The 26433-nt window shown below is 47.8% G+C and overlaps 1 protein-coding gene across 1 annotated transcript; it reads right to left on the bottom strand.

Annotated features, from left to right (window-relative positions):
• Positions 1–1642: 1642 nt before the first annotated feature.
• Positions 1643–23870, bottom strand: NUCB1 (nucleobindin 1). The gene is made up of 13 exons (XM_084805498.1): positions 23813–23870; positions 22662–22788; positions 20451–20558; positions 18905–19037; positions 17702–17805; positions 16010–16195; positions 15817–15907; positions 12849–12907; positions 9892–9984; positions 7771–7860; positions 5483–5653; positions 4491–4605; positions 1643–2426 (listed from the first exon to the last, which is right to left on the bottom strand). The coding sequence occupies exons 2-13, from the start codon at positions 22767–22769 to the stop codon at positions 2326–2328; spliced, it is 1359 nt and encodes a 452-aa protein (XP_084661624.1). The 5' UTR covers positions 22770–22788; positions 23813–23870; the 3' UTR covers positions 1643–2325.
• Positions 23871–26433: the final 2563 nt, after the last annotated feature.

Genomic DNA, 26433 nt, shown 5'->3' with positions numbered 1-26433 from the left:
GACTGGTGCTCTCCCCACCCACCCCTTGCTGGAACCAATCCTTTAAAACAGCCCAAACCTGGCACCCTTCAGATGTGTTCAGCTGCAACTCCCACAGTTCTCAGGCAGCACAGCCAAACCACCATGCTGGGTGGGAATGATGGGAGTTGCAATCCAACACATCTGGAGGGGACTAGGGAAGGCTGCTTTAAAACTCTTGCTGCGTGCGTGTGTAAATATATGTATATTTATTTACTGTAATGCAATAAACCTTCACACTGTAAGTATATTTGAACCCAGGGATTGCTTTTCACCATAGAAGCCACTGTGTGCTCCATTCAACATCTACATCAGTCCTACATCAGGTGCTCTCCAAAAGATGTCTACTAGGAGCAGGGTCTTTGCAGTGGTGGTGCCGCTTCGGAAGAACATCCATCCCAGGGAGGCCTGTAAAGCCCTGATACTCTAGGGCAGAGGTGGAGAACCTCAGGCTCAGGATCCCAATCCAGCCCTCCTGGGGTTCCCCAGAGGGCCACACCCCTTCCTCTGCCCCACCCCCTTTCCCCTGACTGTCGACTGGTAACTTCCCAGCTTTTGTGCAGTTTCCCCCATTGTAAAAGGTTGAAATGTCTCGAAGGCTTCGTTACTTGCAATAAGAGCTTCAGGCTAAACTATGGTGGTATTTTTTGTATTTGGCTCTGCCCCTGCTATTGGCCTGACCCACCACTGGAATGTAGCCCCTGAGAGGAGCTTCAGAATGGAATTCAGCCATAAGGCTGAAAGAGGTTCAGCGCCCCTGCTGTATGCCTTCAGATACCCCCTAGAAGGCTTTTGAGACTGGCCAATGCTATTTTTTAGGTAGCAACCTTATTTGCTTCTGTACTACTAGTTACAGCTAGTTGCTGCTTTTCTCCCTGCTGGGTCAGTAGCTTATGCTTGGTGGCGTTCTTCACTTGGTTTTGATTAAATTTAAATTTTAAAATTTAAATTTTGTAAATTTATAAAATTTTATTAGAAGTTTTAAAATTTATTTTATAAATTTGTTTATAAATAAATCCAAGGCAGCTTACAAAGAAAGGCAGGTTAATCAAGTGTGTGTGTCCTCCCCACCCCCAGATCACTGTGGTGGGGCGAAGGGGGTGGATTGCTGCATGCCCAGAGCAGGAGAAATTGGGCCTGCACAGAATCTCCTTGTGCCAGAGGTTTTACATCACACCTTTGCTAAGCTGGGGGAGGCACAAAGAAGAGAAACAAGTTCTCAAGATGCAAGATAGAATTCCAAGAGGCCCAATGCGTTTCCACCTTTTTTCTTATTTTAGGCCTCCTTCAGGGGGCTGAAGGGGGCCTAAAATAAGAAAAAAGGCGGAAACGCGTTGGGCCTCTTGGAATTCTATCTTGCATCCCGAGAACTCGTTTCTCTTCTTTGTGATCAACTCTGGATGCTCATCTTCTTCCGTTTTCTAGGCTGAGGGAGGCAACAACAAAATGGTAAAAAGGGGGGAAAAATAAAGGAAGCAATAACACTGAGGGTGCAACCTTAAACACCCTTTCTTCTATTAGGAAGTAAACCTTATTGAACTCAGTAGGACTTACTTTCATTGGCGGAGGAGCCACCTAGAAGGAAAGGAGGAGGAATTTGTGGAAAACCATGCAGAAAGGGTACCAAGGGGCTCAACAGCTTTATTAAATAGGACCCTAATTATTCCGAGACAAAAGTCAACATCCAGCAGCTCTCAGTGTCTGTTAGGTTAAAAAAAAAAGGTGCCACACTGCGAACCCAGTATAAAGGAACCACATTTGGGCAAGGGGACAGAGCACACAATGCTGCAATTAGGAGACATCATTCCCCCCCGCCCCTGTTTATTTACCCATAAGCCTTCAGGAAGCCTAGGACAAAATGACCAGAGAAAACCAGGGGAGGCTATGCTGTCGGTCCCTTGCTTCTCTCTTCTCAACTGCACCCTGCTTATCCTTCTAAATGGCAGACACCTTCCACCTCCCTCATTAGAGTTCCCGTCACGGGCTTCCTCGGAGGCTCGCTCTGGCTGGAGGGAAGCACAACAGCCTGATCAGCAGAAAGGGGCAGATAATTTTTTAAAAATACACTTCTCTTGGTTGCTGGGAGCAATTAGAGGAAGAACAGGCAGAGACTGGCTTAGGGGTGAGGTATCGTTAAGACTCCTCTCACAGTTCTCTGCAGTGTAAGAGATTCCCCACCTGCCCACACATCCACTGTCCTGGGGGAAAATTTGGTTTCGGGCACTCCGACTTCAGGATAAGAGAAGGAAATACAAGCCTGCTCCGTGCATGCACGCACGCACGCGCACGCACGCACACACACACTTTCTATTGGATCTCAACTTCTGGATGCTGTTGATTCTGAAGAGGTTCCACTTGGTTCTGCTCAGGATCGTGTTCTGGAATGGACTCGGGTGGAAGAGCCTGATCTGGAAAGATAAGAATATAGGAGGGTCTTGCTGCTACTGCACCACCTTGCCTCCTAGAGATACCAAGAAGCCTGCCTGCATTTTCTCTTTCCTCCTCGCCAAAACACAACTGCACACAGGCTTCATCAACTGACGGCAAAAGCAGTGCAACAACGGTACCCATTACTGAGAGAGGGTGGTGGTTCGCCCTCGCTGGAGGCCTTCGGGCAGAGGTTGGACGGACAGCTGCTGTGGATGCTTCAGCTCTGGATTTTCTGAATTGAGCAGAGGATGGACTGGATGGCCACCTGCATGCCCACCCCCCTCCACCTCTACACTTCCATGGCTTTCAATTATTTATTCCATTTCTATCCCGTCATTTTTCCTCTCGCAAGGAACCTCAGGCAGCTCACATGGTCCTCCTCTCCATTTTATCCTTACAACAACCCTGTGAGGAAGGCCAGGCTGAGAGGCAGTGTCTGGCCCAAAGTCGCCCAGTGAGCTTCGTGGACAAGTGGGGACTGGAACCCAGATCTCCCGAGTCCCAGTCCAACGCTCTAACCACTGCAACGCACTGGCTCGCTACCCTCTGGCAAGCATGCTGAGCGACAAGCCTTTCTCACCACTTTGAAGCAGCAGAGATGGGGAAGGGGACTGATCCTCCCGGCAGCCATGCCGTGATCCCAGCCCCCTCCCCAGCTCCAGGTTTGGGGGAAAGGGCTGGAGGTGGTGGGGCGCTGCATGGCCAAGGCTGCCAGAGCGCCGTGCAGCCAAGCAGAGCTGAACGGACAAGCTCCTCACCCTCCCCTGCTCTGGAGCAGAACAAAGAGCGGGGCTTCTTGGCGGCTGCTCTGCCGAAGCACACTGACCACCACTGCCCAGCGTCACTTGAAGGAGGCATGCTGCCCACCTCTCTTTCCTGCAGAGAAAAAGGGCGGGGGGAAGCTTTTCCCAGACACTGCTTAGCAGAGGGGCCCTGAGCCCATCTCCCGAACATTGGCTGAAGCTGAAATGGAGCCTCCCCTTCTGACAGCAAAGCTGGGGTGGGGCAGTGCTCCTTTGCTGTGGGGTGAAGGGGAAGACACAAGTTTTGGCTTGACCCCTGCCCATGCACCATCATATGCCTGCACTCCGGATGAAAAACAACCCAGAGTAACTCCTACACTGTGGTTCTGGTACACACTGTCACTCAAATATAGCCTTCCCCAATCTGGGTCCCTCCAGACGGTTTGGACTACAACACCCATCAGTCTCCAGCCACCATAGTCAGGGATGATGCGAGTTGTGGGCCACAACACCTGCGGAGAGCCAGGTTGGGGAAGGCTGCACTCAAATGAGGAAGAACAAGCGAGAGCTGCAACAAAATGTCGCAGCGTGGTGTGCTCTTGTTCAGGATTCCAGCTGCAACACTCCACTCCACTCCCCCTCCTCCCTTATTGTCCATTTCCCACTCCTAGCCCCTTCCAATTGTTAATCAGTATTCCATGGCCACCTCCTACACCTACTCCTCACACTGGCCTGTTTTGGGGGCTTCCCCCCCCCCACGTTGTGTTGCTGTGCTTCTGCAAACCTTGGGACTTCTGCACGGATGGTGCCGTGTGGGTTACATAAGGACTCGAGAACTGAGTTTGTGATCAGCGCACCTCCACTCCAGCACTCACTTAAAAGACAGGCACATGGAATTCTCAGCCTGCCCCAACCTGGCACCTTCCAGCTGTGCGGCACCACAACTGCCAGCATTCCTAGCCAGCATGGCCACTGCCTGGAAAGGTTGGGGGGTATTATTATTTATTACGTTTCTATACCACCCAACAGCTGAAGCTCTCTGGGCGGCTGCAGTCCGACACATCAGGAGGGCACCAGGCTGAGGAAGGCTGATCCAGTCCAGCCTTTTGCCTCCTTGTCAAGCCTGACTTGAAGTTGGACAGGGGCCTTCAAGTACAATTTAAGAGGTAATTCAAATGCAACGGGGGGGGGGGTAGATCCTCACCCCTTTCAGGAAAGCTCAGAACCCTGTTTGCCAACCACTTCCCCCTGCGGAACAGACAAGACCCCCGAGAACTGAGGAGCTCAGGCGGCTCTTACCTGCTGGGGCTGCATGAGGTGGCTGGGCTTGAAACTTCAGCTCTCCCCCTGGCCCAGCCTGGGGGGCCTGGTCAGGCTGTGGTTGGGACTTTCTCTGTTCCATCTGGAGCACAACCTGGAAGGAATTGGGAAGCTGAGCAGGCTAAACACACACACACACAGCCAATTCTCCCCCTTCCCAGTCACCTGAACTGAAGCAATTTGGCTCTCCGCATCTCCCACTTATTCTGGATTGTCCAAAGCGTGGAATGCCCCACATAGAGAGGCCTGCCTGGTGTCTATTTTGTTGAATGTGTGGCCCCAAGCAAAGCCTTCTTCATTCGCCCAGGCCTTTCAAAAGAATCCTTAAGTGCCACTTGCTTTGTTTTTAGCATGCTCCATTCTAAAACGCTTCCAACTCTCCAGGGTCCCTTTTCTGACTTCAGATAGGCAGCTGGCATGGTTTTCTTCATGCCAACTTTGGGGGGGGGGGGGCAGGGAGTGTGGATTCCCAGCTCCAAGGTCAGAGCAGCGTCTCCAGCCTCGGATCCAGAAATCTGAAGTATCCTATCTCCCCCCACCCCCACAGATGCTGTCTAGGGGCCAAAGGATTGCTCACCCCAAATCTATGTCTTTTAGAATACTGCATTTATATGTTGCTGGTTTTAAAACATTACCTTTTACCATGTTTTATCATTGGTTTATTTTTTGTTCTTGGTTTTATTATGTACATAGCCCAGAAAGCCTCAGCCATAGGCTGACTCATAAATTAAACTACATTAGCATTTTCTGGTTGCTATTTGTGCACTCCAAACTCTGGCCATATACTGGAGCAAACGAACAAGAACTAGAACACGAGACCCTCCCAGAGATGTGGCGTATAAGGATTACATGGTAAGATCCACAGGAAGCGGCCGCTGATAAAGTGATCCCATGTGGTGCCGGGCATTTTGGCTTAGAGCCCCGCCAGGTGGCCCCCCCAACTCAAAACTGCCTGATCTGATGCTCCGTACCTGCTGATACTCCTTCTTCTGAGCATCGAGCTCCACTTGCCGCTGCTGAAGCTCTTGGTGCTGCTGGCGGAGGTGCTCCGCTTGTCGGCTTAGCTCTGCCTCCTGGGCCACCAGCTCCGCCTCAAAGCGCTGGAGCTCCGCCTCCGAGTAGACCTGCGTTTCTTCCACCGTCTGGATGGGGGAGCAGCGGGAGAGGGAGCTGGCTCGACGGGTACAACATGACTGAATCTGGGAGCTACTCTCACATGACACGGGCTTGTTCAGTGGACAAAAATGCGGGGGCGGGGGGCTGGTGGATGGAGGCTATAATGGGATCATACGACCCCCATCACAGATCTTGAAGTCCTCTTACAAGAGTGGTGCAGAACCTCTTTCAGCCCAAGGGCCGAATTCCGTTCTCAGAGAAGCTTTTGGGGGCCGCATTCCAGTGGTGGGCAGGGCTGAAGGCAATCAGGGCATGGCCAGAAAAGCCAGCATATTTTAGCTCCAAGCTCTTCCTGCCAGCAACCTTTCAGAATGGGGGAAAAGCTGCACAAAAGCTGGAAACCACCAACCACTTGTTGCAGGGGGCAGGGGTGGGGGAAGAGAAACTAGGGCCAAGGGAAGAGAGCACAGCCCCCTGGGGAGACCTGGAAGGCCAGATCAGGATCTCAGGAGGGCTGGATTTGGCCCCTGGCCCTCCGGTTCTGCACCCATGTCTTACAAGATACTGCAGTTTCTAGGGCCCTGAACAAGCCCTCATTGAAGAGTACAATTAGTTTCTCAAAAGCACTTTGCTGCAAATATGAAAGACGGAGAGGATCTTTGCTTTCCCCACACCAATAAAAATAAAATAACAGTGTGGGGTGGGGCACTGGAAATGCCCCTTTGGTCGTACACAAGATTATGTTTATCATCATAAGAGGCTACTAAAAAGTTCTAAGTAGAATTGGTCACGCCTCCTGGAACACAGAGACAACGCTTCTGATGGAGTGAAGCGCAGACTTAAGAGTTTAGCATGATTCTAATTTTAACATCCCTCATTATTGACTTTGTAACTATGCTGCATTTTAAAACTGCATTAAAAAAACTTATTTAATTAGATGAAACAGCTTTCCAGTTCATATATTTTTGAAATTTTATAAGCTGGTCCAAGAGGGTTTTTTTATTAAGTGTCACAGGAAACTATTCTAACATACACAGGGAAAAAGAGCAATTGCCACTCATAATTTAAACATCCCCCGCCCCCAGATATTTTTTAAAATGTGCAGATCTGATAAAAATGTGTTATCCTTCAGTGTATTTCACATAAACTTATATGAAGCTTTTAAACATTTCAGCACCTAAAAGTATCAGAGCTCAGAGGTCTTGCTTTGGTAACATCTTACCTGATGAAGAAATCTAAAGATCTCAAAAGCTTGCACATTTTTTGTAATCTTTTGATTAGTCTAATAAGGCTATTACACTAATGCGGATATAGGTAAACATCGGTGTTAGGCCTTAATTAAATACACTTAAAATGCTATTTCCTTGACTCAGAACAATGCAGAAGATCAAGATTTCAGATCTCTTGTACTATAGTGAAGGAATGTGATCAGACCGAGTAGGCATTGCAATACCCGATTATTTAAGCCAACCCCCTTGCCCCAATGAAATTAGCTTGTCTCAAGCTGATTATTTGCTTGTATACCCCATGCTCTTGCAGCAAGATGTTCTGTTCTCTAATGACTTAGCAAAGTACAGTATCTAGTCGTAGAAAGAGAGAATCAAAATAGTCTACTATCTGCTACTAGTAGTACACTTCCTCGACCCCTGAAACAGACATTGACCTGGTTTGCACTTAATGCTAACCCATGGTTTATTTAATACATGGTTTGTTGAATTCTGAGTTGATTTGATGAACGAACCCAGTCACTAACAAAGAATGGTTTGTTAGCCACAAAAAACACAGAAAGAGTTTTTCTCTCTTTCTCATGGTTTATTGTTGGGTTGTGAACTCTGGGTTGCTTAAACCATGGATTGTTATGGTTGAACCCTGAACCATGGATTTATGGAATACAAAGGTGGCAGGCAAGAGTGGTCAAAAAACCAGTACTTAGTACTACAGTGCCGCGAAGGCATTTGGGATACAGAGAGGGAGAGAGTGAAGGAGGAGGGAAACAACCCAAGGATTGAGAAAGCAAACTGCGGTTTGTTCGATCATCTGCCAAACAAACCCTGGATTGGGCAACAAACCACTGGTTAAAGAAACTATGGCTTCGCATCATGTGCAAACCAAGTCATTTAGAATCCCGTTTCCCTTCACGCACCTTCCATCCATCAACTTCATTAAATTCCTTCTTTTGAGTGGATTTGAGAAACTCATCCAGGGTCACCAGCCGGTCCCTATTAAGGTCCACCTGCGAGAGGATAAGAAGTTGTGAAATAACCATGGAATCTTCCTTTCCTCTTCCCCCTCAACAGGCCCCTTGCAATTTTCAGCACCTATCCCCATTTTCTACATTTTCCTTGCAAAGTCTGTTAGAGTTTCAGAGGTCTGCAACAAATACATTGGGGATTCCTCACTTTGGTCTGCTATGCAATTGTACAGCACATAAATAAGGGGCATAAAATCCAAGATTCTAAGAATCTCAGTGTTCACTTCCTTAAAACACAAAACTGAGCAAGGTTTTAGCCCTTATGGGTGTGGAAGGGGCTCAAAAGAATACTTATTTAGAATATATGCTACCTCTTTGCTCCCAGAGCAGCCAACAATAAAGCCTAATGTTACAGTATGCCACAATTTAATGCATCACAGAATTACAAACAAAATCATTCACCACCAACCCAACAATAAAACGGCATAAAAATAACAGCATATGGGCAACAAACCCAACCATCAGTGAGTGCAGGACAAGCAAATTGCCCACAATGTTTTCTCTAAAAAGAAAAGACTTGATTTCCCCTTGGAACAAGGAAAGAAACCACATGCATCTGCCTGGGGAGGAAATTCCGTAGGCAGGACACCACCATCAAAAAGGCCCCACCTGCCACCTTCAGAAGGCAGGAGAACCTGGAGTCAACCTGGACAAATGACAAAATGGCTCAAAAACAGATATGAGTGCTTCTGAAAGCCTCCTTGCAAGAGGAATCACAAGCCCAGGTGGCCAGAGGGTGGGTGGGGAGGAAGCTATGCTTGTTCTCCTAACATTGAGTTACCTCAACATTCAGCACTACTTCTGAACATGAATTTGTTGGGAGCACAGGTGACATAAGCCCCCCGGTGGCTAGTCCCTATTAACAGTTGTACCACCACGTTCTGGGCCAGCTGTTGTTTCTAAACACCCTTCAAAAGGCAGCCCCTGTAAAACACATGGCAGGCATCTAACCTGGAAGTTCCCAGGCATGGATGACAGTTCCAAAGTCGCATGAACAAGGGGAAGTGAAAACTCAGAATCTGGCCGGGGGAGGGGGGAGAAGAAAAGGGGAACAAAGCTGGATTTCCCAGAAACACATTTCTTGCCCATTTCCTGAAGTCTCTCTACAACCTCTTGGGGAAAAGAAAAGAAAAAGTGCTGGTTCGGCACTTTCAACCACAGCCAGCTGGAAGCTGAACAGCTTTCCCCAAACTGGTGCCCTCCAGATGTGTTGGACAGCAACTCCCATCATTCTGGCTTGAAATGATGGGAGTTGCAGTCCAACATATCTGGAGGCACCAGGTTGGGGAAAGCTGAAGTACACGATGGTGGCAAGTGCTTCCTGGGGATGAGGGAAGTGGTTCGGCCTTCCCTTCTATGCTCTGCCCTAGTTATGAGCTGCTTTAGCTTTCCACTGCCACTGCTTCCTGTGCCCCACCGCACATTAGCCAAGACCATGATCTCATCGACTGCCTTGGTTCCATTTTCTTCCAGCCTCATTGCTTGTTCTCACCCTCAGCCACCAATTTGGGGGTTTCTCCTAAGGTGTTTGTTTTGTTTTTAGCATGCTCAGCTTCCCTAGACATTCCAGATTATCACGATAGCAGTAATGACAATAAAAATAATAAAATAATTATGAACTACAAGGACAACAATGAGAGTGATAATAAATAAGAAGCAGAATTCGTTGCCTTGACATACATTATCTCAATAATCCTTAAAACAAGCCTGTGAGTTAGGCCAGCACAATTATCTCCATACTGCCAACAACAGGCTGGCTGAGAGAAATTAAGCCTGCCCCACAGCAAATTCAGGGCAGAGAGGGAGATCTAAACTTGGGACCTCTCACACTCTTACCTGCTGTACAACTTCAGCTCCCTGGATCTTTTTACCAACATCACCTTTTGAAACAAATGAACATACACCAAACCCTGCCCATATCTGGATCCTCTCCTCCTTTGCCTGCTCCGATTATTGTGCACGCGCGGGGGCGGGGGGGTCCCGCTGTCACACTCCCCCAGCCCAGGCACTCACGTTGATCATGACATGCTCCCGCATGCGGAGCCGCTCCTCTTCCATTTCTAGCATATCATCCTCCTCATTACGCGGGTCGTAAACCTTCTCCAGCTGCAAGGTGGGGGACAAGGATAGGATCAAGGCTTGAAAAAGTTGTGTTTCTTTTCTCCCTCCTCTAACCGACAGTAACCCCTTCCCCACACAAGTTAGATTGCAAGAGTCCTCAACCTTTTTTTTGGGGGGGGGACACAACAGTGGACATACTGGACATTCTGAGAGCATGTCGTGAGGCACTCTCACAATATGGTTGCCATGGGGGAGGCTGGTCTATTCACAAATTGGCTGCCATGGTGGACCTCACCAGTCACAAAATGCCAATTTCCCAGAAAGCAAACTAGTGAAAGTAAAAGTAACTTGCCCAAGACAGTAAATACAAGGCAGAGGTGTGGTCCAAGTTCCAAAACGCAAACCCAGTTTTTAAACCCGCTATAGCTTTTTGCTCCAACACTCATTTCACCGAAGACAAACTGCCGATGCTCAAAGATACACACACGGCACAGGCAAAACACTTCCCTCCACCCCACTCAGGTTGCATTTTTGCTTTCTTCTGGGGGGCCAGGCACACTTCATAGGAGAGGGCTGCAGCCACCAAACATTTTTGTTTTCTAAAAATGCCTCTGGGGCCCACAAGAGACCCAGAGCCATTCTTGGCGGGGGAGGGGGGGGAGATGGGGCTGGAGGCCAGCATGCCACAAAGTGGCATGCTGGTTTCGCAGTTTAAATTTTTTAAAAAAAATAAATTAAATAATCAGGAGGGGCAGAGAGCCAAGGAGGCAGCAGGAAAAGTGTCTCTGGGCACACTGGTGCCAATGTGCACCACAGTGGGGACCAGACTTACAACGTCCTGATTTCAGCCACACAGACATAGGAAGCTGCTTCATACAGAGCCAGACCATTAAGTCCAGCCAGTTCAGTACCGTACATGTAAGTGGTTCTCAAACATTCTTTTTTTGCAGGCTACATGAAAATTATTGGAGGTCTTGGCAGACCGCTTAATAAACACGGATTTTATTATTCAAATCTAGGCATGTACATAACTCATACTTTAATAATGTGTTTTTGCTTCAACAAAGCCTCATGTGGTGCAGAGTGGTAGGCGGCAGTATTGCAACCGAAACTCTCCCCAAGACCTGAGTTCGATCCCAGCGGGAGCTGGGTCTCGGGTAGCCGGTTCAGGTCGACTCAGCCCTCCATCCTTCCAAGGTCGGTAAAATGAGTACCCAGCTTGCTGGGGGAAAGATAGCCACGACTGAGGAAGGCAATGGCAAACCACCCCGCTATAGTCTGCCATGAAAACGCCAGTGAAAGCGGCGTCCCTCTAGGAATCAGCAATGACTCGGTAAGTGCACAGGAGGAACCTTTCCTTTCGCTTCAACACAGGCATCATTGTCAAAATCAGTGCCGCATTATCTTATGAAAGTCACGGGTCTTAGGCCACAACCTCATTTGCCTGTTCGGTAATCTGGCCATGGTCAAAACAGCCTTGAGCACCATCAACAGGAAAAAACAATCAATTAAAGTGCAGGACCAAGACCATTCTGCAACCTTTCCACAGACCACTTGAATGGACCACAGTTTGAGATCTCCTGGTCTGCACTGACTGGCAGCAACTCTCCAGGGTTTCAAACAGGAGTTTTTCCCAACTGCACCTGGACAGGCCAGGAATCAATCCTAGGACCTTTGGCATGCAAAACATGTGCTTTACCACTGAGCTATGGCCCTTCCCCAGAGACGACGCCTGCCTCTCAAGACTGTTAATCAACTCAACAGAATTATCTCACCTGAAGCCAGGAACCACTGTCTTTTTTGTGGAGGTTTGCCTTGTGGAAGGCACTGCATTTGCTAATACTAATGTATTTGCCAGAAAAAAGGATGCTCCCTTGTCAACACTCCCGAGAGAGAAAGATCAAAAGACAGCAGACTGTAGAAGGTTCCATTCACTTTGTGGTTGTTTGTAGGATTGAGAGTTTCTCAGTTTTTGAAAAAATAGGATAGGATGTAGTAAATGGAAACAATTTTGGCCACAGAAAGCTGGTAGCATGTCAGGTATTATTTGACTCTTTCAGATATGTCAATTTACATGAGGAAACTAAATTTACAAATGCAAATATGTAAATGTTATCCAACTTACTACTGTATTATTGATTTTGGTATATTTAATAAAGATCTGTATTTTCTAAAAAAAAGAATGTACAAATCTGTATTCCCTAAACCTGCTACCAGCGATGTGCTTCAATGAAACATAAGCCATTCACTCACCGCCACCTCACGCTTCTGGAGAGTGCCACCCACCCCAATGCCATCACACAGGTGGTGCTTTCCAGCAAAGCGGCTGGACCTATATTCAAAGATGGTGACAGAGCCCAACCTGCTCAAGTAGCAAATTCCGGTCCACATAGCCCGGTGCAAGAACCTCACAATGTGGATGGAGCTTGAATAGCACACAGAACCATTACCTGCACAGCACGGCATCAAACTAAAGGACCTTGGGCTCTGTGCCATTACTTGCATGCAAAGTTCATGGAGACTGCAATCCTATACACACCTACCTGCAAGTAAGTCCCACTGAACGCAATGGGCCTTACTTTTGAGTAGACATGTATAGGTCTGCATTAGAAATGCACTTGTTCTCTCCTGTCTCTGTACGGTGAAGCGCTTGTGAGGAGGTAAAACCCCCGTATAAGAAAAAGCTGCTTGCATGTAGAAAACCAACATGTCAGGGAGCATGGTTCTAGCCTAGACATCTTCTTAACGTGCTAGCTTTCTGTGCATTTCCCCCGCCCCCCCAAAAATTTGGTATGAAGGAGCATTCAAGCATGTGAGTATCCCCCCCCCCCCCAAGCAATTTGTGGTCTGAAGTAGCACAGCTCCAGACACAGCTTTATTACATCCATGACAGCAGGCCAAGAACTTACCTCCTTGGTGAAAAGAGCCTCTAATTCTTGCTCATCCAGAACACCATCACTATTTGTGTCTGAAAAAAAAGAAAGGAAGACTGAGTAACAGGGACAGCCACAAATACACTCAACAGTGCAGTCCTATGTCTACTTGGAAGCAAGTCCCAATGAGTTCAAAGAGGCTTACTCCCAGGTAAGGGTGGATAGGACTGCAACCTCAGTGACTTCAGGCCGGCCTCCATCTCCTGGTCCCAATCCACAACCTGGGGAGAACATGACTTGTCACGGAGAGTAGGGAACTAAGCGGCAATTGTGGAACACCCTTCCCCAACCTGGTGCCCCCCAGATGTGTGGGATTGCAACTCCCATAAACCCCCAGCCATGTTGTAATCAGGGTTAACCTGTTGTTTCATATTCCCTGCAGAATATGCTGATGCAGGGCTTGCCACTGGCTGTGTTTAGATGCAACAATAAAACCAGAATTGCTGAGAATTCAGAGTTGTGCTGGATCAGGCCAAAGGCCTATCTAATCCAGCATTCTGTTCATACAATGGTCAACCAGGCTCCCCTGTGGGAAGCCCACAAGCAGGACATGAGGGCAATAGCACCCTCCCACTCATGCTCCCAAGTAACTGGCATACAAATGCATACTGCCGCTGAATCTGGAGGTAAACTAGAGCCATCATGACTAGTAGCCATGGATAGTGTTATCTTCCATGAATTTGTCTAATAATCATTTAAAGCCATCCAAGTTGGTGGCCATTGCTACATCTTGTGGCAGTAAATTCTATCGTTTAACTATGCAGCGTGTAAAGAAATACATCCTTTTCTCTGTCCTGAATCTCCCACCATTCAGCTTCATGGAATGAGACCATGCAGACCAGTATTATGAGAGAGGAAGGGAAACCTTCTCCCTGTCTATTTTCTCCACACCATGCATAGTTTTAAACGCCTCTGCCATGATTCCCCTCCCTTATTCACCTTTTTTCCTCAACTAAAGAACCCCAAAACCAGAGGTTTCCCATTCCTGGTTTGTTACGGGAGACACAAGCCAGAATTAGGGTTTAATTTAGATACTCCCACTATGAGATGAGCCAATCAGAGGCAATCTGGCAGTGTGATAAAAATAATTCTAAAACTGATTCTAAAACTAAAATAATGGTGCTTGGAAAGAGAAGGCAGAAATATCGCTGGCAGCTAGACTCCCAGCAGCTACAGCAAGTTAGCTCCTATAAATACCTGGGTGTAACGATACAGAACTCAGGACCTTGGACCACCCACCTGAAAGCTGCAGGGTCAACAGCCAACGTAATGGCTTTCGTTATGCGGCTGGACTTGGTGGTAGGCTAGTGGCGCCCCTTCCTGAGCTCCATAAATCTAAGCTATTGCCCCAGCTTGTGTACGGGGCAGTTGTATGGGTTCATTCAAACACTGCAGTGCTGGATTCAGAACAACATGTAAATTTTTAACAAGAGCCCTGGGACTCCCTAGACCTACTTCTAAAGCGGTGGTACGCCTGGAGTCTGCCTGCTGTTCAGTGAGAACTTTGGTCCAGAAAGCAGTCATTTATTACTGGCTCAAGATAATTTTCCAACAAGCCTCCCTCTTGTTCTAATGGCATATGAGGAAATGGGCCCAGAATCATGGGCTACTAAAATTTGCCACCTTATATCTGAATTGGGATTTTCAGTAGGTTACTTGGTGGCAATTATAGTGCCAGACTAGAACTTGCAAGGCATTTAGCTGATATTGCTTTCCAGGATACTAGCACATTAGTGTTCAACTGTCACTCTAATGTATTGTATAAAAACCCTACTGTATATCCTGGGAAATTGACCCTATATTTGGCCTCCACCTGACTGCATGTCTTCAAGGGTCTCTTAATCAAATGCAGACTGAATACTTTACCACTGATGGAAGTCAAAGGGCGCCATGCTAGTCTACCAAATACAAATACAGAATGCCCTAACGGCTGTAAGAAGATAGAGGACCTACACCATTTTCCCCTAGAATGTACTCAGAATTAAGAACTCAATATCTGGACCCCCTTATTGATAATAGAGATGATACCATTCTAAAAAAAATTGTATTCTTACTAGAAGGAACATATTATGTATCATATCGAACTGCTAAGTACGCCAAGCTGGCCTTGGCAAAGAGAGACATTTTTAATCTACCGGGTGCTACAACACATTCTTAGAAGTACTTAAAATAATGACTCTCAGTTTCATAGCACATTCTTATGTTGATATTATTGATCTGCTCCATTTCATTTTAATTACTGTCTTATTATGTGCCTGATTTGTTTTTATGATTGTGTGCTAAAGCCTGCGTGGCTAGAGCATAATAAAATTTGATAAGCCGGAATTCTGAGCAATTCTGGCTTATCGTTATATCAGAATGCAGCCACTGTGTCAATTCCACCATTGATAGATAGATAGATAGATAGATAGATAGATAGATAGATAGATATACTTCTATCTATATGGTGTACTTGCCTATTATACCAGAAAGAGCATATTTAGGAGTTCAGATGCCTTAGGACAAGGAGGGAACTTTTTTTGGGTCTGGGGGGCCGAACTGCCCCCTGGACCAATCAGGTGGGTTGGATAACATCAGGGGAAGGGGCTCTGCCCCAAAGCCTCACCCCCTCCATCAACACTATCCATTCTTCCCATTTTACCTTTCTCCACGTAGAGAGGCATGGAGCTCCATACTGCTCTCTGCACGGAGAAAGGGACTTGGCTGGAGATTGGAGGCGCTGGCCAAGTCAGATCCCTCCTTCCTGCGCCATACCAAGCGAGGCAGGGTACAAAGGGTCACTCGGCAGGCGCATGGAGGAGTGATAAGCGATAACAGCGAGGATTCTCCACCCTGTGCAGCAGCATGCAAAGGGGAAGCCCAGTGCGGAGCGGGCAGAACCTGGAAATGGAAACCTCCATGGGCTGGATGGGGAACCTCTGTGGGCCACGTTCCCTTTCTTTACCATGTAACTTGAAGAAAGTCTTGGGGTTGAATTCATTGGGGTCCAAGCCGTCGGTCTCCTGCCAGACCTCCTTGAGTTGATCACGGCTGCCCTGGATTGGGGGGGGGTGTACATTAGGTAATTAAGATGAGCCAAATGAAAAATCTCCATCTCGGCCGAGCAGAAACAAAGAAACAAAAGGGGGATCCCCTACCGGGACGTTGACCTTAGGGTGTTCCTTGTGTTTCTTCTTGAGCTCCTCGAAATGGGCTTCCTCCTCGCGCCGCTTCTCCTCGTCCAGGGTTTTCAGGTACTCCCGACGCTCGTGCTCCTTCCTCATCTCGTAGCGCTTGAACTCCTCGTGGTGAGCCGCATCGTAGTTCTCCAGGTCCTTGGTAGCCTGTGAGAAGAAGGGGAAGGCAGAGGGGTGCCATCGCCAGCAACGTGAGGGGGACTGGCACCCCCTGCCCCAGGACTTCCTGAGCTAGGGGCCACCAGCTCACTAAATAAACTTACTCGCCATCGCTACAGAGCAGCCTTCAACCGAGTGCCCTCCAGGTGTGTCAGACTACAACTCCCATTGTCCCCCAGCCAGCTGAGTGATGAGAGAGAAAGCCTTGCAAGGTGGCAAATCCTCTGTTGGGGCTGCACCATTACAGACCGAAGGCAGGGGTTCATATACTTGAACCCTCCTCTGTAGAAGAAAAACCTCCTTGCGCATGGTAAGCCAGCAGGTCAGGGGGGAGGTTTCTAGCCACGCCATGCCCTTTGAGGGCTGCCGTACGACCCATTGGATGTGTCATACACGCAGTTCCACTCTCCCCACCCCGGAACGCCCCTTTTCAGTCGCTCCGCGCTCCTCTTCCAAGCACAGAGGACAGGGCTTCTCCGTGCTGCCTCAGAGGCAGCGCGGACGAAGGGGGTGGTCAGTTTTCCAGGAAATGAGAATATCCTATGGCCCTCTAGACAGTGTCTAGTGGCCATAGGATTGCTTCCTTAACTATTTTATTGTTTTAGATTTTAATTGGCATTAGCTTGTTCATGGTTTAATATGTTTTAAGTGTTTAAATTATTTAAACTGTTGAAATTGATTTTATCTGTATGCTGCCCTGAAGTCTTAATGATATAGGGCGGGATACAAATGTTTTAAATAAGTAAAATAAATAAATAATGCCATCTTCCTGGCATGCTCATTTTCATTGTGCAGAGATTGCCTAAGTCTAAGCCCCGTACTCTCGCTTGCCTCCCCACGAATCCCAGAGAGCCCTTCACTCACAGCTATGTCTGCTCCATGCCTCTAAGACAACAGTGCTCTGCTAAAGCAGGTGCACCAAATGCAGACCCTGAGCAGTGGCAGAGCGGCGAAGCAAGAGGTGTGAGGTTCAAATCTCAAGTTGGCTGCTAGGTAGGCTTTGGCAAGCCACTCTCTCTCAGTCCCAGCCCCTCCTGCTTCTGCAACAGGGAGACCATCATACTGACCTAACTTACAAGGTTGTTGTTGCAACCTCTAGCAAGATATGTGAACGGCCTGGAACCAAAGAAAGTACCATACACAGGGGCTGACAATCGTATTCCCCCCATAAGTCTTTCGTTGCCCTCTAGTGAGGGGGAGGAGATAACCCCAGTCTGTCTCTTGGAGTTTGTGGGGGGCTCCAGGAACAGCGCACTTTGGAGGTGCTTAGAGGCATGGCACAGCTACAGGGCTGGTCCCTGTCCACGCTCCAAGCTGGCGACAGTAGTCCAACACTGGACCGGGAGCTACAGGCACTGCAGTCCAACACACCTGGAGGGCACCGGGTCAGGGAAGGCTGCACATTTAAAGCACACGCAATAAACCACAGGATCCAGCCACAAAAACAGCCTCACCGATTTGCTAACTAAACCAGGAAGGAAGATTCAGACATACTGCTTGAATGAGCAGCTCCAAGTCTCGGGCTTCAAAGGTGTGCTGGTTTTGAGGGTCCAGGTGCTCAAACTGCTTCAGCAGAGAAAGGTGATCGATCTGTACATCTGGGGAGGGAAAAGCAAGCAGGAGGGGGAAGGTTTCCTAGCTGAAGCCAAAAACTTCCAAATTTGGAGGTAGTGTAGCTCAGATTACCCGATTCTGGGAACAAGAACAGGGCTCTCTATGGATGAAACCCAGCTCACAGCTATCCCAGGGGAAGCAGGCTAAGGAATAGCACCAGGCTAGATTACATCAACCTTTGGGTTAATCCAGCAAGGAAATTCTTACGGCTTTAGCTGAACGAGTGTATGATAAAAGTTTTTCTCCCTCTCTCAAAATACTAGAACCTGGGGTCATCCCATGAAGCTGATTGGTGGGAGATTCAGGACAGATCAAAGGAAGGACTTCACACAGCGCATCGTTAAACTACGGAATGTGCTTCCACGAGAGGTAGCGATGGCCGCCAGTTTGGATGGCTTTAAAAGGGGACTGGACAAACTGATGCAGGATAAGGCTATCAACGGCTACTAGTCCTGAGGGTTATGTGCTACCTCCAGTACCAGAGTACACCAATTGCTGAGGAACATGGGCGGGAGGGTGCTGTTGCACTCATGTCCTGATTGTGGGTTCCTGGTCGAGAGCTGGTTGGCCGCTACATGAACAGAATACTGGACTAGATGGACCCTTGGTATGATCCAGCATGGCTCTTATGTTCTTAACTCTAGCCAATAAATAAGCATCAAATCCAGGCCACTGAGAACCAGTAAACCACCACGATCAGGTGTGATAAGGGACAAGAGATGTATCTCACTCACAGTACAAAACAAAAGTGATTTGGAGGTTGTCAGACCAGCTGACCTGGCCCTCCAGCCATTCTGCTGGTATCCAACGCTATCCACCACACCACTCCTTGGTTACAGTCCCGGCAACAGAACCCAGGACCCAAAGGCTTCCAGAGCTACCAGTTCCCAAACTCTCTAGGACAGCCTTCCCCAACCTGGTGCCCTCCAAATGTTTTGGACTTCAGCTCCCATCGGCCCAAGCTAGCATGGCCAATGGCCAGGAACAATGGAGGTGTCCTTCAAAACTTCCAGAGAGCACCAGGTGGAGGAAGGCTGCTCTAGGGGCATCCGAAAGCCCCACCCTCCACCCCACACCACTCACCTTGTTCCATGGTGGCATCCATTTTGGCCTTCAGAAGCATCCGGAGTCGGGACACCTCCTGACGCTTCAGCTCGTCAAGTTTGGTACGGACATGGTGGCTGACAAAGTCCAGCTCTTTGCTGAGTTTTCCACTCTAGAAGGAGAGGGACAGCAAAAGTTGATTTATTATATTTTTCGCCTGCCCTACCTCCAACGAACCCAGTACAGCAGCTTTCCCCAACCTGGTGCCCTCGAGCTGTGCAGGACTACAACATGCTGGGAGTTGTAGTCCCACACAGCCGGAGGGCACCAGGCTGGGGTCCTGTCAGGTCCCAGTCAAACCAGAGCCATGAGTTGCTGAAGTGAAACAAAGTCAGAGATAAGTCAGATTAACAGTTTATTGGTTACACACAGGTGATAAACGGACAGAAAATGAAATGCAAAGATAGCTCACATGTCCCTTCCCCTGACAGAAACAGGCCTTCCTCACAGCTGCCTATGCATTGGGCTCCCCACAGCACACTGGTCACTGCCACACAGAATAAGATTTCTCCAGGCTGTTAGCGCACGTTTTCCCCTTTGGAGAGAGACCCTGTTGTATTTTGGGAACCAATGCAACATCCATCGAAAGGGATACGTCAATGGAGGGGTATATGTGAGCTTTCTATTGCATTTATTGTATACATCTGCATCCATATTACAACTGTGTACTTAATAAACTGTATGTCACTCTTTTACACAAGTGGTCTTGTTTCATCTTGGTAACTCCAGAATCTGTTTTGACTGGGCCCTGAGTGGATCAGGCCTCCAGACTGATGCAGTATCATGCTCCCACTCCCCATTTTTATCTTCACAACAATCCTGTGGGGTAGGTTAGGCTAACAGAGGGATTGGCTCAAGGTCATCCCATAAGCCAGGGGTCCCAAAACTTTTTGGGTCAGTGGGCACATTTGGAAGTTTGAACGCATGTTGTGGGCACTCACAAAATGGCTGCCATGGTGGATATGGCCAGTCACAAAACATTCATTTCCCAGAAGGCAAACTGGTGAGACTAAAAGGAAAGTAACATGCCCAAGAATCCAAGTACAAGGTGGAGGTGGGGTCTGAGCACCAAAGGACAAAACCACTGTTCTGGAACCACAGAAAGAGGGCACTGGAGGGCAAGTTTTCGCTTTGCAGCCTCCCACTGAAAAAAAAGCTCATTATTTTTATTATAGAGATAAACTGTGTATTGGAACACCCTGTAATATTTACTGATGTACATGTTCTTTTGAATTATCTACCTGCTTCCTGGAAGTTAAGGCACAGTCAGTGTAAATGGATTCTCTGTGCCCTTTTGAAAGCTAAAAGACTGATATTACAACAGTGGAAGGATAAATCCTCACCTCCTTTAATACAATAGATTGAGGACGTAATAACACTTCCAACATTTGAAGTCCTGCATCCAGGACGGCCCTAATTTGACTATCTACCAAAATTAATCTTTCCAGGATGTCTATCGAAGGTGAGAAATCTGCTCTCATTAGCAGACAGAAGCCCACAGCGCCCAACATGCATCTCAGCTCACCTTGATGTCCTCAGCATTGGCCGCTTGGAGCTTTTCCCGGAAGTGTCCATCTGTTTCCAACACATTGATCACTTCTTGGAGGTAGCGGTGATAATACAGGCCTGTGTCCTGTGTCAAAGCAAGAGCAAGCAATCAGATTGGCTGGATGCCAGCCAGGGACGGGGGGGGGGGTCATATCTCAGTGCCTAAAAGTGAAAGGTCTCCAGATTCAACTCCCTGGGATCTCCACGGACGGGAAAGGCCCCTGCCCAATAGCTAGGTGAGCTGCTGGGTCACTCACAGTAGTCAGCAGTACTGGTGCCTGGCTCTATAGGGCTACACTCATGGCCAAGCATTATCATACTGTAGAACTGGGAAGTCACCAAGTCCCCTGATCACTGGGTGAAAGACCTCTTGGAGCTCACAGCTCACGAACCAATTGTTTACATAAAAAGAGGGCAGGAAGATACATTCCAAAATGTCTGGGAGAATTTTTTTTAGAACTCTATGCAGACTGAGAAGTGGAGGGCACTTTCCTTCCACTCACACCCTCCCACACTATCAACACTACGCTCCAGTTTACTTATTTCTTATATTACTTTCCTTTCTTTTTAAATTCCTTTCATTTTAAGTTCCCCCTTTCCTTTTCCCTCCCACCCCTGCCACATTCTTCTGTTTTCTTTCTTTTTTTCTTAAAAAAAAAAATATGAGTCCATAATAGGCACATTAGCACAGGGGTGGGCAGAAGGTAGATCTTCAGATGTTTTGGACTTTAATTCCCAGAAGCCCCTGCCAGCATGGGCAGTGGTCAGGAATGCTGAGAGCCGGTAGAACTCCAGATCTTTTGCACTTCCTTCTGCCCGCCCCCAATTAGCAGATATGAAAGTGATAACTGTAAATGGCTTTATATGCAAGAAACAGAACTTAACAAATGTTAGTGACTAGAAGGGAAGGGAGAAACCATGGAAAATGGAAGCTTATTGTTATATATCTTGAACCATCAACTGTGTAATCAGGAAGGGAGTTTGTTTTATTGCTAAAAAACAATCTCATAAACCTTTCAAACAATACATAACAATAGTCAGCACCGTCCCTGATGGACCAGGGGTCTAATCCAGTCTAAGGAATGTTCACATGTTAATCACCAGCACATATAAAGAAGTGGAACCTGCAACAATAGGATAGTCCATTCCATTTCTCTCTCGTTTTCTGTTCAGTCTTGACTGGGCTGCTTGGGTGGGGGGGTTCCCCCCATATGTTTTTACTTCTGCAAGCCTTTGGATTTGCCCGAGCCTGCTGATATCTCCCTCTTCCGTGTGGGCGGTGCTATTTTGGCTACATATGCATCAGCACTCATGCCTGAACATCAGAAATAGAGGGAATGATATAGCACCATCAATATGCATAACACTTTACAAGGAGTAAGAGAGAAAAACCCTGCCCCCAAGGGGCTTACAGTCTAAAACTGGACTCAGAGAAGACAACGAAGAAAGGGGAGAGAAATAATAAAATCAAATGGGGGTGAACAGGAAAGGAATGTATTTATTTCAATGACACGTACTTCAGTTCAGTTTCAGTTGGGGCTGTGGGCTGTGCCAAAGTGTTTATGGAAAGCGTAAGGAAGTATGACAGGCAGCGTTATGCAGAGATAGCATTAAGGTATAAGGGGCACCAAGGAAGAAAAAGCAAGCAGGACATCTGAGGGAGAAGGAAAACTTCAGATGCCAGAGGGTGGTTCATTATATACTCAGCAGCCTAAACTCTGTTCAATTAGTTAGCATCACGGAACGCTATGCTTCCATCAGCCGTGCTGAAAGTCCACTTGCTCTTTTCCTCTTCCCTCCCCATCCATTTTTCCTTTTGTTTTCAGATTTCAAGACTGCGGGCAGGGACTATATTCTTTTTATTAATTGATTGTAAGTCGCTCCAGGAGCCTTTTTGGTTGAGGGGCAGGATAAAAATGCCTGAAACAAATGAACTGTAGAGACATGGCTTTAAGGTCTCCAACTGTAACCAGTTTAGGCAAGTTAGATCCCAGGCGAGATAGGACCCTGGAGCAGTTTGTAAATAACGGGGCGAGAAAACACACCTGGATCCAAATGGAGCCATTTGGATCCAGCAACGTCAGAGTCCAATCTGGGCTCACTTCCCTGGCGGGTAGAGAGAGTTGTCCAAAGGGCACTTTAAAGAGGGTGTTACAGAGGATAAAGGGCAAGGGACTACAGCACTTACCGGCTGCTCTGGGGGAGTCTCTGCTTCTTGTTTCTCCTTGGGCCTTTCGATGGGTACGCAGGTTGCCAGCCCTAAAAGGGCAGCACTCATGAGCCATGTTAGATGCATTGCCTTGTGTGCCTGTTACCTGCAGGGAGAAGACAAGCAACGTAAGGGAAGAGGGGGGAAATGACCCTGCTGTTTCTGCTTGGAACAGACGTAATTTGGAGCCAACTCCAGCTGAGGAGACATAGCCGAGGAGGATGGGAAAGTCCAAAGACGGGCACAGAAGTAAAGCATTGGAGAGGAGGCGAACCTATGAAAACCAGGGCCCACAACATTAGGATCAGAAGAGAAAGCAAGTAAAGGTGCTTCCATGTCACACTTATGGTGCAATCCTATGCGTGTTTAGACAGAGAAAAGGCCTACAACTCTCAGCATTCCCCAGCCAGCCCTCGGCCGGCTGGGGAATGCTGGGCGTTGTAGGCCTTTTCTGTCTAAACATGCATAGGATTGCGCCCTTAAAGATATGGCAGGAAAGATATTTTCTCCACACACACACAGGTGACAGTAAGAGTCCAGAGTGCATTAAAGATTAGCCTCGAGGCCACAGGCTGAGTCAACCAGTGCTATCTATTGCCAATGCCGAGGATCACCACAGCGCTTGAGAATACTATAGCAGCAGGGGCCTTTGAGTACATGCAGTGTGCCCCCTCTCCCTTTCTATGCCCTGAGACTAACAGCAGGCACCCCATAGTACAACTCCCATCATCCACAGCCAGGATGGCCGAGTCAGGGTTTCTGGGAACGGTAGTCCCAAACTGGAGGACACTAGGAGACCTACCCCAGGCCTAACCTCGTCAGGGGGCCAGGCCTCCAGATGTGGGGCCGTGGCCATCAAGAAAGCCACGTCCCAGCACCTATCGTCCAACACAAAACCCGCCACAAATGCTTTGCCCTGGAAACACTGATTCTTAAATGCCAGAGAAGTATGGGGAGAGGCTTGGCTCGGTGGGGAGCGAAATGTACTCTGCTAACGCTCAGGAGCACCCTTTTCATTCTCAGAGGAGGTAGAATCACGTTCCACGCCGCTGGGCTAGCCGCCCAGGCGTTCTAAGTAAGCTCCGAGACTTCGCCCTAGCACTGAAACAAAGGCTCCGGCGCTGACCCACCTCTGTCCGGCGCAGCCCGGGCTCGAACCTTCCGCCACCTTCGCAGCTCCGCTTCCTCAACCCCTCCGTGAGCCCCGCCTTCTACATCTGCATACGAAGCCACGCCCCTTTCCTCCAGCCTCGGGCTCGTTCGCTACGCCACCTTCCCCTCTGTCACGTCCGGCGCTCCATGCTGCGTCATGCCCCGGATTCTAGTCTCTTTTGCGTCTTGGGCCACGCCCTCCCCGACTCCCCCCTTTCCCCATCGTTGCATCTGCGGAGGGAGCCCGGCCCCTTTCCCTCTCTTTTTACTTTCTAGAGCTTTCCTGTAGGGAACGGAAGAAGAGACGAGAGGGCCACGTGGGGGTCGGGATTGGGGTTTAATTTGTGGCAGGGATCTCCCCCAACCTTATTTTGCTTGCATGAAATTAGCCGTGCTCGGGTGTAAAATAACAAGGCAAAAAAGTTTCTGAACATGGGCAGAGTGCATTTAAAAAAAAAAACAAATCACGGAGGAACTATTTATTAGAAGTATAGAAATACTTCGTGGGCTCTTTTGCGCGAAGGCTGAGGCCACAATGAATTTGTCGGGCTTTTAAGATAGCCAAAAGACTTCGGTCTTTTTGCTGCGACAAGGCTGCCCTTCTGAAATTTGCTTCCCTGGGGAGACTGCTTTTTAAATTTCCAGACAGAGGAACCATACCTTGCTGCACAGCAGCATGCCAGGCAGACATGCAACAGGGGCAAATTTCTAAACACAGAAGGAAAGCTTCACCGAGCAAAACAAAAGGTTGTGATAATAAGTGGCTAGAATTCGTCCAGTCTGTAGTTGATAATAATTATTTTAAAAATAACATAGCTTATGGAAATGCCAGTATCCAGACCTCAGTTTCCTTTAACAGAACAAGAGCCGATGATAGTGGTTTTATTTACTTAAGATATTTGTAATGTCTTGTGATAACTATGTATTTTCCAACTACTTTAAGAAATGGGCTTTTGTACATGTATATCAGAAGTGTAAGTCTTGTGGAGCAATTTGTGGACATTTAGGCACTCACAAAGGAACACACACATACACATATGCACCATGTGTTTGGTTTGTGTCAAGAGACATGGTTAAAATCTATGCCATTCTGTGTAGAAATGTGTCTGCTTAAAACGTACAATATGAAATCTGACATCACTTTTGCTGGGAACATAAGAGCTGAGCTGGATCAGACCAATCTAGTTCATCTAGTCTAGCATTCTGTTCCCATAGTGGCCAACCAGATGCCTCTGGGAAGCCCACAAGCAGGACAAGAGGACAATAGCACCCTCCTCCTCATGTTCCCCAACAACTGGTATTTGGAGAGGCACGCTTCCTCTGAAGGTAGCATATAGCCATCATGACTAGTAGCAGCCATGGATAACTTTCTCCTCCATGAATTGTCTGTTTGCCATTTAAAACAATCCAAGTTGCTGTCCATTCCCATGTTTTAAGGAAGCAAATTCCATAGTTCAACTATGCACCTGAGAAGAAAGTCTGTTCTGAATCACACCATTAAGATGACTGTAGTTCCAATACTGTGGGAACCTGGGGTCATCCAACCCTAGGTTTCTGGTGGGAGATTCAGAAACGGGCTGTCCCTAGTAAATAGGGATTGTCCTGGAGCACACATCGAGGTGGTCAGACCTGAGGCTTGTATTTTACTACCGGAGGTCCACCAACTGGAGCCAGGTACAAAATAATGGTCAGGAAGACAGAGATTACTACGAATGAAGGAACAGTATCTCTGATCACATACTCAGCCCAGGAATACATGGTCAGTATAGGGTAGCCACTTTCGCATCTCCCCCCCCCCCCCGAAAAGGAAGGGCATCACCAAAAAAGTGGACACCAGTTTGCATAACATTCGCATATGCAAATGTGTGGTGCTGGAGAAGACTCTTACGAGTCCCCTGGACTGCAAGGAGGTCGAATCAGTCAATCCTAAAGGAAATCAACCCTGACTGCTCATTGGAAGGACAGAGACTGAAGCTGAAGCTCCAATATTTTGGCCACCTAATGCGAAGAGAAAACTCACTGGAAAAGTCCCTGATGCTGGGAAAGATTGAAGGCAAAAGGAGAAGGGGACAGCAGAGGATGAGATGGCTAGATAGCATCACCGATGCAACGAATATGGACTTGAGCACACTCCAGGAGAGAGCGCAGGACAGGAAGGCCTGGTGTACTATGGTCCACAGGGTCACGAAGAGTTGGACACGACTGAACAACAACAACAATTTAAATAGAAATACAAAACATTTCACCACAGTAAGGAAGTCTGACCAGGTGATCCATGTGGCTGCTCAGCCTTGTGCCCAGGAGCTGACTTGATGGGCAGCTTCAAGGACCCAGTTGCTCTCTTATGGCTTGTTGATTTTAAATCAGAGTTGGACTCGGCACAGCCCACCAAAGACTACACTTTCAAATAGAGCACTGCTCTCTGACAGCTCTTCAAATACAGTACTGCCATCTGTAAAGTAGGAAACCAGGCCACCCTAGAGTAGTACTAGAACCAACCTTAGAAGTCCTTTCACACAAACATTTACTCTTGGTTTTCCCCAATACTTTTTTTAGCAACCTAATTTGGTGGGGGCAGGGGAGAGTGGAGAACTTTTTT

Source organism: Heloderma suspectum, chromosome 6 (assembly GCF_057233095.1).
Source record: "Heloderma suspectum isolate Gila_16-S chromosome 6, 16-S_ref, whole genome shotgun sequence".
Taxonomy (NCBI): domain Eukaryota; kingdom Metazoa; phylum Chordata; class Lepidosauria; order Squamata; family Helodermatidae; genus Heloderma; species Heloderma suspectum.
This window is presented reverse-complemented; position numbering and strand designations above follow the sequence as displayed.

Bases quoted from the DNA above. Each gene is read 5' to 3' on its own strand.
- NUCB1 (XM_084805498.1), bottom strand. From the start codon at position 22,769: ATGCATCTAACATGGCTCATGAGTGCTGCCCTTTTAGGGCTGGCAACC. The intron at 19,038-20,450 runs GTGAGCTGAGAT...CTCTCCTTCTAG, and splicing joins CCAATGCTGAGGACATCAAG to AGTGGAAAACTCAGCAAAGA. The intron at 2,427-4,490 runs GTAAGAGCCGCC...TTATCTTTCCAG, and splicing joins ACCTCATGCAGCCCCAGCAG to ATCAGGCTCTTCCACCCGAG.